This window comes from Rhinopithecus roxellana, chromosome 15 (assembly GCF_007565055.1).
Source record: "Rhinopithecus roxellana isolate Shanxi Qingling chromosome 15, ASM756505v1, whole genome shotgun sequence".
NCBI classification, from domain to species: domain Eukaryota; kingdom Metazoa; phylum Chordata; class Mammalia; order Primates; family Cercopithecidae; genus Rhinopithecus; species Rhinopithecus roxellana.
Genome location: NC_044563.1, coordinates 116184668 through 116197071, shown reverse-complemented (window position 1 = coordinate 116197071; position 12404 = coordinate 116184668). Strand labels below are relative to the sequence as shown.

General features: G+C 43.5%; 1 protein-coding gene across 1 annotated transcript in view; it reads left to right on the top strand.

The window, feature by feature from the left end:
- NAV2 (neuron navigator 2) overlaps positions 1–12404 on the top strand; it is a 411604-nt gene that overhangs the window by 146978 nt on the left and 252222 nt on the right. The window contains exon 4 of the mRNA XM_030918125.1: positions 9366–9438. Coding sequence (XP_030773985.1) covers positions 9366–9438 — 73 coding nt within the window. The remainder of the gene's footprint in view (positions 1–9365; positions 9439–12404) is intronic.

Here is a 12404-nt window from a genome sequence, read left to right as displayed (position 1 = left end):
CGTTGATAAGAATAAGTTGTCCCTTAATGTATTTGTGACTGTATGTTTAGTGGAGTGATTGTTTACTTAAAGTCAACTCTTGCCCAGGAGACTAGATGCTCCTTGAGGGAAGGACCACACTGTCTTGTCTGCCTGCGTTATCTGCCCATTGAATAGGACTGAGAAGAGAGTAGATGCTCAGTCTGTATTTTCAAGGAATGAACGAGACTGTCAGGTTCCAGGTAATTGCACTGGGTGAAATTTCCAACAAGTGTCTGTAATCCCATTCTGTCTACCTCTGTTGTGTGTCTTGGGGGACTGGCAGTCAGGATTTTTTTCTTAAAGTTTGAGTCCAAGTTTATGTCCTCCTCTGTGGGTAAAACCAATGTTTTCTGCAAAAACTATTTGATTTTTAAAAAGTAGAATTGATATATGTATACATTGTATAATGATTTCCACAGTCAAAATAATTGATATGTCTATTACCATGCATGCTGTACCTTAGATCTCTAGAACTTGTTCATTTTAAAACTGAAAGTTGATACCTTTTGACTACCATCTTTCCATTTCCCCCATCCACCAGCCACTGGTAAACCACTGTTCTGCTCTCTGCTTCTATGAATTCAGCTTTTTATAATCTCACATATAAACAAGATCACACAGGATTTGTCTTTCTGTACCTAAATTATTTCACCTAGCATCATGTCCTTCAGGCCCATCCATGTTGTTGCAAATGGCAGGATTTCCCTCCTTTATTATGGCTGAATAATATTTTATTGTGTGCATATACCACATTTTCTGTATCCTTTTATCCTCTGATGCATTGCACACTTAGATTATTTTCCTAACCTGGTAGTTGTGAATAGTGCTGCAGTGAACGTGAGTCCCCAAATTAAGAGGAGCTGGGCGAGGCAATAAAGCAGGAGGAGAAGCAGTCTGACATGGGGACTCATAAGCTGTGTACAGCCCCTGATTCTCACATTCTTAAGCTTTCCTGTTTCAAAGCCACCATGAGAGCTTGAACCGGCTTGCTGTAAACGTTAATGCTTGAATGGCCAAATACCTCTTTGAAATACCGATTTCCTTTCCTTTTGACAGTGGTAGTTCTTATGGTAGTTCTATTTTTAAGTTTTTGAGGAACTTCCATACTGGTTTTCATAATGGACTGTTGACTCTCCTTAACGAAAACTATTTGCCTTAAAGGTCTTAGGGTTTCTCATGTAACTCAATAGAAGAGACTTGGACCACAAAGTTTTTTGGATAGATAGTTGTGGTTCTGGCAGGGTAAAAATGAATGCTAGTGACAAATTATATATTTGTAGAAAGGCTGTACTAGTGTCACATAATTTAACAAGTCTCAGAGTGTCTCACACTTCAAAATGATCTTTCACTTTCAGGAAATGCCACTGGTATGAAAATTCTGCCATTATGAAATCACATGAAGAATGAGCCCTTTTAGAGCTCTGAATATGTGAAGTTCCAGATCATTGACATATATCCACCCACCCAATCCTCTCAGTAATGGTGGGAGATAGATATCAGCATTTCATGTTACAGATGACAAATCTAAGGCTTGAAGCAGTTAATAATTTTCTCAGCGTCTTGTGGGCATCTGTCAGGGAGCCAGAACCAGGTATGGAGGAGTCCAAAGTCATGTTCTTTTAAACAGATATTGTCACCTAATAATTGTGGGCAAGAGGTAATGTGGGAAGCCAATGGCAGTCCCTTCTGTCGTGGCGTGAATTTGTTTATCAGCAACTTTTCAAGAAAGTTGTGGAGAAGTAAGCATGACATCAGGTTATGGAGAGGGCCTAGATTCCTGGAGAGCTGTGCTTGAAAGGAAAGCCTGGAGGAGGAAACGGAAAGCAGATAAGCCTGTTCAATTCTCTGTTTCACCAGGGGCCAACCCAAGACACAACTTTGGAATGTCCTGTCCTTAGAACTATTGTCCAGGGCCACTCATACCTAAAATTACAACACAGTAACAAAAACTACCAGTTGTTGGGCACACATTAAACATCACAAATATATCCTCTTGTCTAATGACAACCACCACCCTGGGGGGTAGGTGTTATGATGCCCATTTTATAGATCAGGACACTGGGGTAACTTGCTGAACATCGTAATTTAGTAAATGCCAGAAACAAGATTTGAATCCAGACTTGTCAGAGCCTAAAGCCTGTATTACATCCTCTAAATATCACTCCTTAGCCCTAATCATTCCCCTTTTGTGTTTGTGTCCAGCTTCTAGCTTGAAGTCCTTGACTTGGAGCAGTGATTCCTTTTGGAAGTGCTAGGAAGTTTTAAGGAGAGTTACTCTGAAATTGTAGCAGGAGAAAGGATATACAGAATGGGATACTGACTGAATGTACACAAAGGTATCCTTGGGCCTTTCTGACAACACTGGTCACCAGTGGAATTTTTCCTCTCATAGGGTCTACCATCTCTAAAAAAGAACAGAGTTCAACCATAAGAGTTTCTTATGGGAACCTCCAGAGTAAGGATAGACTTCTAGAACTTTAGCTACAACTCCCCTCCCAGGTTTCTTTCTTTGTTTCAAGGGAAAAATTGAGAAGTCAGAAAATAATAGGAAAATGTATTCTAGGCACTTGGAAGCAAAGTGGAAAAAGATAGTCACTGGAGGAATTTGAGAATCTTGCTTTCAATTTTTTCTCTAGAGATAATTTTCTTTGTATCCATATGGACTTGCCCATTTGCTGTAAAGCAGAGAGACTCTTAAAAAGTTTTTTAAAAAGGGAATTTTTGACAACATCTTGGAAAGCTGAAGTTATAAATATTATAAACAGTATGGTGGATAACACTGCCAAATTAAAAGGAGCTGGGCAAGGCAATAAAGCAGGAGGAGAAGCAGTCTGACATGGGGACTCATAAGCTGTGTCCAGCCCCTGATTCCCACATTCTTAAGCTTTCCTGTTTCAAAGCCACCATGAGAGCTTGAACTGGCTTGCTGTAAAGGTAATAATACTTGAATGGTCAAAGCTGGGACAGAGTCATGGAGCCCCTCTTATGACTGGACGAAGTTGGCTCTTTATACATCAGCCTGTGTGGCTTACACAAGGGCAGGCCCTGATGCTCCTGAATATTTCCATGCCCAGGAGAACTGGAAGCACCACCATGTGTTTCCCTCATTTCTGAGGTCCCCTTCTAAAATTAAAAGTATAGTGTCAGGACCCCGCAAGCTCTGCCCTATGGGGTTGTGCATCTCCAAGACCACACTATGCTCCATGAGACATGCGATCTTGTGAGTTTGCTAGGGCCCCCACACTGATACAGGTGGACAAAAAAAAAAAAAAAAAAAAAAATGTTTTGGGCGTTTCCCCAAAGTTCATTTTGCTTTTTGGCTTTGTTTCATGGTTTTCTTCTTTTTTCCCTTTGGAAAGAGACAGAGGAAGGGGTATTAGAAGGATATGGAGACCTCTTAGATATGGAACAGACATTTCCAGTACATGTGACCACAGATGTTGATATCTGCCTGCCATCCCTCCCCTTCTTTGTGACCAGCCCAGAAGCCTCTGGAACCCTACCTTGAGGCCCCTGTTTGACCCATCCCTAACATGAAACAATCCATCCTCCAGCTTTCAGATAGGAAGGACTTGGCTGGGTTGCTACTGCCATGGTAATGGGGCAGGTCGAGGTACTGACAAGACTTCCCAAGGAATGAAGAGACCCTTGCCTTTGCTCCTTCTCCATGTCAACTCCTTTGTGTGGTCAACATGCCCCAATGTGGCCCTGTTTGCCCTTGCTCGAGGGACCTCTCATTGCCCTTCTCCCTTGCCCACCATGCTCCAGCCATTATGACTTTTTTTGAGTTCCCAGAATGTGGTATATTGCATCCTGTATGGAGTCTTTTAGCTTTGGATTCCCTGGTAAGTTCTTATTCTCCCCACTGTTGGTGCCTGGCTAATTCTTTAGGTCTCAGCACAAATTTCCCTTCATTCCTTCAGTCAACAAATATTCTTGAGTGGATCTATTATGTGCTGCACCCTATCCTAGGTGCTTGGGGCTACATCAGTGAACAAAGCAGACAAAAAACCCTGTCTGTGGACCTACATGCTGCCTCTTCCTTAAGATATTCTTGTCTGTTACCCACCCCCTGGCCCTGCTGCACCCAGAGGCTAGATTAGGTCTTCCTTCCTGTATACACGTTTCCAACACTCTTCTCTTTCATGGTAACCATAACAGCTTGTCATCGTGTACTTATTTGTACATTCTTTATTTAATGCTGGTTTCCCTATGTTATACTGTAGGTTCTACAAGGTTGGGGATTATATCTGTCTTACTCACCACTATATACTCAACACCAGCACATTGGTTGACACCCAGTAGGTGCTGAGTAAATAGGGGTGAAGGAATAGATAAATGAATGGATGACAATTATTTTTGATGGCAAATAGCAATATCAGGTATGAGGGTCCCACCCACTTCTGGGAGGAATTTGTTTGAGTTGACATATGAGTTTTATGAAGAAGCTACACTGTGCTTCCAGAGTCACCAGAACTTGCAGATTCTCACTTAGCCTTGCCTGGGGTCTAAAGCTCTTACTGCCTAAGCTTTAGGCATTTCATGATTTACAAAAATGGTAGTGACCATGCCTGACTTTAATGCAGCAGCTGTTTGCCTCTCCTTCCAGACTGGAGATTTCCCAAGGGGCTTGGTGAGAAACTGTTATACCATAAGAACTACAGTTCCATTTTTTTGGTATGCCCAGAATGTCATCTTCCCCTAGGCTGTGGTAGCACCCATAGAGATGGTCTTCGTTTGCATTAATCATTTTCATGCGCTTAGCACTCAGCTACACTGGTATTCAGAGAAAAATGCTGCCATGACAACTGCCACAACAGATGGTATTTGATCAGTCTCTAAGCTACCAGGGAGATATATAGCAGTGCTTCCGAGGTTTGCATATTTTACGTTATCAGGAGACCCAAGTCCAGCCTTAATCATGATTGAAATGCAAAGTTTTCCATTTGTTTCTTATCTCCTGATTCTCTTTCCAGTTGTTTGGCATTTGTTTTGATTTTTCTAACTCCCTAGCTCTCCTGGGTGGGGAAATACTTCAGGATATGGGAGACAAAGGCTGCAACACACATAGACCATGGAAGTTGCCCTGCAAGTCTAAACTTCAGAGACTGTTGAAAAACTATTCAACTTTGGGATGGCAGTCTCAGCAGAGATTGGCAAAAAGGCTTAATTGCAGCCTCTCTCATGGATGTTCAGGCACTGCACAAGGTGGAAGCCACATTTGGCTCCAAACAAAGGGAATTCTGGGGAGGTGTATCCTGGTCTGCCCCGTTTCTCTACCTCCATCCTTCATCCAACACCTCTCTGCTCCCAGAGTCTCCAGGCCATGTGGTGGTCCCTCTTCTGGGTTTCCCCCTCTACCCCAGCTAATGCTGCAAATTCCAGCAACTCAGTCCCAGAGCTCTTGGCCCATTTCTATGGCAACAACTACAATAGCTTCTCACCCAGTCCCCAGCCCGCTTCAAAAACACTGGAATGTCAGACTTCATACAGGTATTTTTCAGCTCATTTTGGAAAGTAGTTTATATTGGCCACTACATGCTAGTGAACAAGTTTGGTCTTATTTACATACTTTGCTGTTTAAGAGTCTTTTCTTTCACTCTGCCTCCCAACTTTAATCGGATCCTCATCTCATGCTATGTGTCTGGATCACACATGAGTCTTGTTGAAGATGGGCACGAGAACATCATTGTGCTGTAATGACTACTGGGGTGCTGCTGCTGGGGCCGTTCCCTCTTGAGATGTAGTAGGAGTTGGCAATTTCAACAGTACCCGAAGATGGATTGTGTTTACCTGTACAGTATTTAGAAGAAAACCTTAAGGTGAATTTTAATCACAAGAAGGACTGGATCAAAGAAACAATCTCCCTTTCTGATCTCCTTCCAAATGAAGCCAGGAGGTTGGAAGCCACATCTGACCCCATTCTGCTTCCCAGGCTCACTCTATTCCTGGGGTGCAGATGAAAGAGCATGGGTCTCGGCCGCCTTGTCAGCAGTGATTTTTAACCTTAATGGAATATTATTAAACAGTGGATTTGAGACTTGAGGAATGTTTTTTGAACTCCTTCTGTGAACAGAGAAATCATAGTAGAAGGGTAAAATTCAAGGCACTTGATGGACTTACGAATGATCTTTTAAATAATGACCAAGTTCTTCGTTTTAACATTTTCCGGAGTGCAGACCAGCCATCTGCTTTTGGCTCCCTGTATTTCTTCTCTTTAGAAGAAAACACTGGTGCCCTTAGGCTTTTTCTGTTCACCTAATAAAGGAGGATCCTAATGCTTCTCTTGTTTATGTGCTCTGATTCTTCCTGAGACAGACAGGAATCAAGGTGTGTGTTGAATGGCTCTGTGGACCCTAGAGGAGGATTATCTAAATGCAGGCTCTTATGTATGATGGGCAGGGGGACCTCCTGGTTTCTCACCCAGCTCTGTCATTTACATTGACCTGTGTAATCTTGGTCAAAAATCTGACTTTGTTACCTCACTTTCTGTATCACATAATACTTGCTAAAACCAACACCATCCAAAGAATTGAGTGCCATGCTGGAGCAGAACAGACGTCTATACAATGATGTTGACTGAATGAATGCTTGAAAGAATCCTGCAACTCAGGGCCTCTCAATCTCAGCACTGTTGACATTTTGGACTGGACAGTTCTTTGTTGTGAGAAGCTGTCCTGTGCGTTTTAGGATGTTTAGCAACATCTTGGCCTTTATCCATAAGATGCTAATAGTACCCTGCCCATGTTGTGACAGCCCCAAACGCTGCCAGTTGTTGACAAATTGGTCCTTCACCTCCACCCTCCATCCCTAGCCAGTGGAGAGCTACTGATCAAAATTATAAAATTCTGTGAAAAAAATGACAGGACTTTAAAAAGTTAAAAAAGAAGTATTCGGGTAACTTATTTATAATTATCCTTTTAATAGAATCGGACATTAAAAGAAAGTCCAGCAGATGGCTGAATTGAAATGTATCAAGGCTAGCCTTGCAGACAGACACTATCATGTACTTTAAATGATGCTGTATGTGTTGAATGTTCCATAAATATAAGTAATGTACTTTATGCTTCTTGGAATGTGAGCTCTGTAGAAATAGTGTTGTAGTAGAACAGTGCTTTTCTTGAATATGTTGGCAGTTGTCTTTTTTTTTATTCAGTGCCATATTGCTGGACTATTGCTGAAAAAACTTAACCTACCTCATCAGCCCACCTCCATGACACTTCCCAGGATAAATATCAAGTGTACTATTTTTGAATTTGCAATTAGAGATTCAGGGATGGTGAGCCTTTTCTTTTTCTCACTTTCCATGGGAACAAAATTGCCAAAGCCTCACTTACTAGCCATGTGAAAGATATTATATAAAAGGAGTAGGAGAGAATGATAGGAAAAGGCAAGCAGTAGAAGAAGGATTTTATAATTTTATTATGATTTAAATACTAGTGTCTCTTTTGGGGGCAACAAATCCTTTTGAGTGGATTTGGTATATTACCACTGTGTACAACAGTAGAAATAAGCACTGATAATTAACATTTTTTCTCAAAAGCGGGGTTTCATGGTATAGTGAAGTGGCATTTAGAGGCACAACTCTTATTACACTTACAAATGAGAGCAGATTGCTCCAAGACATCACACTCAGGGTACTCCCAGCCAGTCTTTCCTTTACTTTCCCCTCCCCCATTCCCTCTAAGCCAATAGCACCTGGTTGTCTGCATTTATGTAAATGCAGGCTCCTGTGTATGACAGGGAGGAGGACCTCCTGATTTCTCACCCAGCTCTGCCATTGACATTGACCTGTGTAATCTTGGTCAGAAATCTGACCTCCTTACCTCACTTTCTCCCTCACATAATACTTGCTAAAACCAACACCATCAAAAGCGGTCATCCCTGGGGCTGGACAGAGGACAGGAAAGATGAAAAGAAAGCTCACCTCTCCTCCATGTATATAAGAAAGGACTTTCTGCAATGATGGCAGGCATAATGCATAGCATCAACATTTAGTTTGCAGCAAGTTGCATTCTGCACCTTTATCTAGAGATGAGAAAATGTCTTCCAGATAAGGACCCTTGAAGTGTGAGATGGAGGTTGGAAAGGAGATGGGAACCTGTGCTAAAAATGCAAGGATGGAGTAACTTCAAGCTCAGGGTCAAGTAGAGTCTATAATACGGGTGCAGTTTTATTCAGGTGTCCCATAGCTTAGTTTAAAGTCCTTGGAAGATGTAAAGACTGGGAGTAGATAAGTCATAAAATGCCAAATGTCAGTAGGCGGGTGGATGTGAACTTCAGGAAGACTGCCTTGGAGCTAGACTCTACTCAAATTAGAGCTCTTAAATGTAGACACTTTACATTTTCTGTGGCTATGAAGGAGCATTGGGAAATTGCTTGGGGTTGAGGAAGCAGGAAGGGTCACATGTATACTGTGGAAGGCTATCATTTATTAGTTCAAAATAAATTCCATGGGTTAAGTACTGATTTGAGTTGATAGGAATGTTGATGGAACCTGGGAAGTAATGAGGGGTAGGGTGATGGTGGAGGGGAATGAGTGGGGTCCCCACTGTTAAATGCAAATTGTGTGAAATTCAAAGATCTCTGTGCCAAGTCTAAAGCAATTTCTTTTACTTATGGTACCCATTGACATTAAGCCAGAACATTTTCCTTTAAACCAAAAAATAATTAGCCCTGACAACTGAAGTCAAATTAGCCTCTTGGGAATGACCTAATTGTTCTTTTGGGAAGGCCGGACACTGGCTTGCCCTTGGCTGTGGCGTCAGCCCTGGCAAACCTAGGAGATCTCACAGACTCTGGTGGGTCCCTTCTTGTCACAGAAAGCACAAAGGACAGAGGGGTTCAGGAGGTCACAGCCATCCCCAGTCATCTGTAATGCCTCCCATCCGGAAAATTTTGTGTGTAAATGCTACCCAGATTCCTGCTAAAACTCCCATTCACTGTTTGTACGTTTGACTGCCTGCCTCTTTGGTGGCTGGAAATTTCTCCCAGCTGCTGGTAGATGGGTGTGTCCACTATACTTTTCCCCACCTCCATTTTTCTGGCAACTGCTCAAGTTTTCAGGATTGCACTGGTGGTGGCAGTGACCAGGATGAGAGCTCCCATTCCACCCTGGTTATTTTTGGCAGCTGTGAGCAATGCAAGGCCTCGACCTTTGGCACTATGTGGTTGGGATATTAGGTAAACTTTTCCTGTGCAAGTACAGACAAAGAGTCCTGTCTTGCGTTCACTCATCTGTCGGCCGTTTTTACAGCATTCTGTTTTCCCATTGTTCCTAATAAGAGATGGCTCTGGAGAGTGTGAACATTTATTAAGTGTATATTGTTGTTTTTCCCCCCTAGATTGAAAACATAGATGCCTGCTTGAATTTCCTGGCAGCTAAGGGAATAAACATCCAGGGGCTGTCTGCAGAAGGTGAGTCAGAGCGCTTGTCATGAAGCTGCCTCATGATTAGAAATGCCCACCTGTTATTTATGAATGATATTAACACAATTAAGACAAGGGATGTTGGTGGGCTCCTCTGGTTTTGTTTTCCTTTAGGTTCCTCAATGGTTGCCTAGACTTGAGGATGCCAACATTATTACTCACCAAAGACTCACTCCAAGAATGTGGATTCAACCATACCAGCTGCCTCTGCAAGACCCTGAGAGGGTAGTGAAGGGAAAGCTATCCTATTTGAGAAAGACTTGCTTAAACAATGCTGGTTTGATTCACCTGTCTAGTAATTCAGTTAACTATCAAGTCAGGCCTTATCTATGGGAGAGAGCATGCTTCACCACAGAACGTATTTCAGCTGTACAGTTCCCAGGGAGAAATGCTTAATCCTTATCTCTAACTTTTATTAGAGGAAGCAGCATTTTTTCTTGCTCTTATAAAAAGCATGTGATTTATTAATGCAACACTGTATTTTTACATCGTGATTAGTTTTTAATTAACTTAAATTTGGTGGCTAATTAGCACATTAGTCCACCAGCGTTTTGCTATTAAGTTAGTTATTGGTCTGGAGATGGCTGGTTTGAATTCTCAGCCACCTCAGACAACATCTCAGCCTGAAACTTTCACTCTCTCTCCTGTTTGTAAATACAAGCAGCTGCCAGCTCAGAGCTGCCATAGGCCCAGGCATCCTCCCAAGCTCATTAGGCTGCACCTGCCTCCAGTTTTCCCAGAACAGGTAAAGCAGTTTGGGCTTCAGACGATAGTGCCTTTCCCTAGTGAGACTGCTTTTTGAAAGGATGCCTGTTAGCATGGACTCTGGTGGTCAGGGTGGGGCAGAGGAGAACAATGAGAAAGCAAACAGCCAAATGGAGCAGGTAAGTTTGCAGGCATGATGGATTCCATCTGGGACCTGTTCCTTGCCTTTGCTCTGCTACACGGTGAAAGCTTGGTTTTCCGGGCTGCGTTTCTGAGTGGTAGTCTCTTCTGGTATTGGGGGTGGGCAATATAAATGGCCATGATTAGTGCCTAGTGGGAGTGTTGTGTCTCATTGGGACTGTAGGAATTCCCAATTGATGAATTGTAGGAATTCTGATGTGCTGGACCTGTTCCCAGTCAGGCACGGACACACTGCTTCCAGAGGTCACAGAAGCAGTCGTCGTGTGGTCAGTCCTCATTCCAGAGGATTCCCCAGCCCTGGGGTACGGACCCTCATCCATGGGGATAATATCAGGGCTGGCTGACATGTGGAATATGCTTTGCTGTGGGGCGGGGGTTTACTGGGCGTAGGCAGATGCAAATTCCCATTCAGAGGAACACATGATTTCCTCCTGGTACAGAGTTCTTATGCTGGCTGGTAGGTGGCAGGGCATGCTCCTCCTACTTTCTGGGAGTGATTAAACTCCTGGCACAGGCCTGTGTTGCCCAGCAGAGCACAAGCAGGGACTTTTACAAGGTGTGCTTGGCAGCAAGTGGCAGCAGGGCCTCTTGGGTATGCAGACTCTGCAGGCCTGCTTCATCCTGCCTGGCTGGGAGTGACCCCTAGCCACTCAGCTATCTACCCCTTGTCCTGACTTCTGCCTCATTTGTTCTCCCCATCTGCCCCATCCTCTCTGTACCCCAAGGCATAGAGAATCTATGCAATAAGTATTTGTTGAATGAACAAGTACCAACTGTGCTTTGACGGTTTTTATCTGTATTGGCTTCAGTTCTCACAACTAAAGTTGGAGTTTATGACAGCCTCAGTTTATAGATGAAGAAACTTTGATTTAAAGAGGTTATGAGTGACATCCCTGAAGCATGTAGCTAGAGAGTGGCAAAGCCAGGATTTGCACCCAGTTCTGTGTGATTTCAGAGCTCATGATCATGGCATCTTCTGGGAGAGCAGGTGGATAAAATCTAGGTATGCCTTGTAAAGGTAAGGGAAATGAGGTTTAAACTCTTGGTTACCTGGAACATGGTTTCAGAAGATGTTATAGCCCATGGAGGCACGTCATGCAGAGAGATACTCAGCCGTCTGCCCCTTTTTAACATTGGGATGACCCTTGGAGGCTCTGAGCATGGGAAGAGCATACCGTAGCCAGTGGTATCAAGCCATCGTGGTATAACCATGAAGGAGTTTTATGGTATTTCAGTAACTGCCTTAACTGTACTATGTTGAATCCCCATCCTTCCTGCTGGGTCGAGACTCACTTAATGATATTTTGGCCAGAATGTGTAGCTCTTTAGTCATCTTCAAGTTATTACAATTACTTGATGCCCATATTTATGACTCAGTCATGGTCGTTTTTTAACTTCAATCTCATTTTAAACTTCAATCTCAAACTTCAGTACTCTACTCAAAGCTCTTTACCCTCATTCCTTCCAGTACAAATGGCTGTAGGAGTTTGAAGAGAGATGGGGACCTGCTGACTTGACTTTCTCTCCTTTCCCCTTCCCATGTTCTTGTGCTTGAGCCCCCAGAATTGAGGCAACACAGAGGAAGCAGAGTTCTGCTGCTGGGGAAGGTGGTGTCCTCAGTATACATCACCGCCACTGTCTCAGCTGGGAGTCTCAGCAGGCCCTTCTGACCAGGACTCACTCCCATGTAGCTCCCAGGGCACTGGTGGTCTTCTGTGAGACTTGGCCAGATCTTTTACCTCAGTCTTATGATCCCTCCAATACCTACCATAGGACTAGCAGGAACGTGTGGGCTCCATTTTCCACTTGCAGTGGGTGGAATTGCAAGGCCTTCTGTCACCTGGCAGCAGTCCCCCACCAGACAGTCTCTCTCCAGTTCTTTTCCCCACTCAGGTGGCCAAGAGGCAGATCAGCCAAGTCTCTTCTAAGCGGATGTCCAATTTGGGACTGGAATACCAGGACTCTCCTTCTTGCCAGCACCCCCACTTTGAGCGATTCTCAGAGCTGCCACTCCCTTGACTTCAAGGGGCCCAAGGACTCTGCTACCT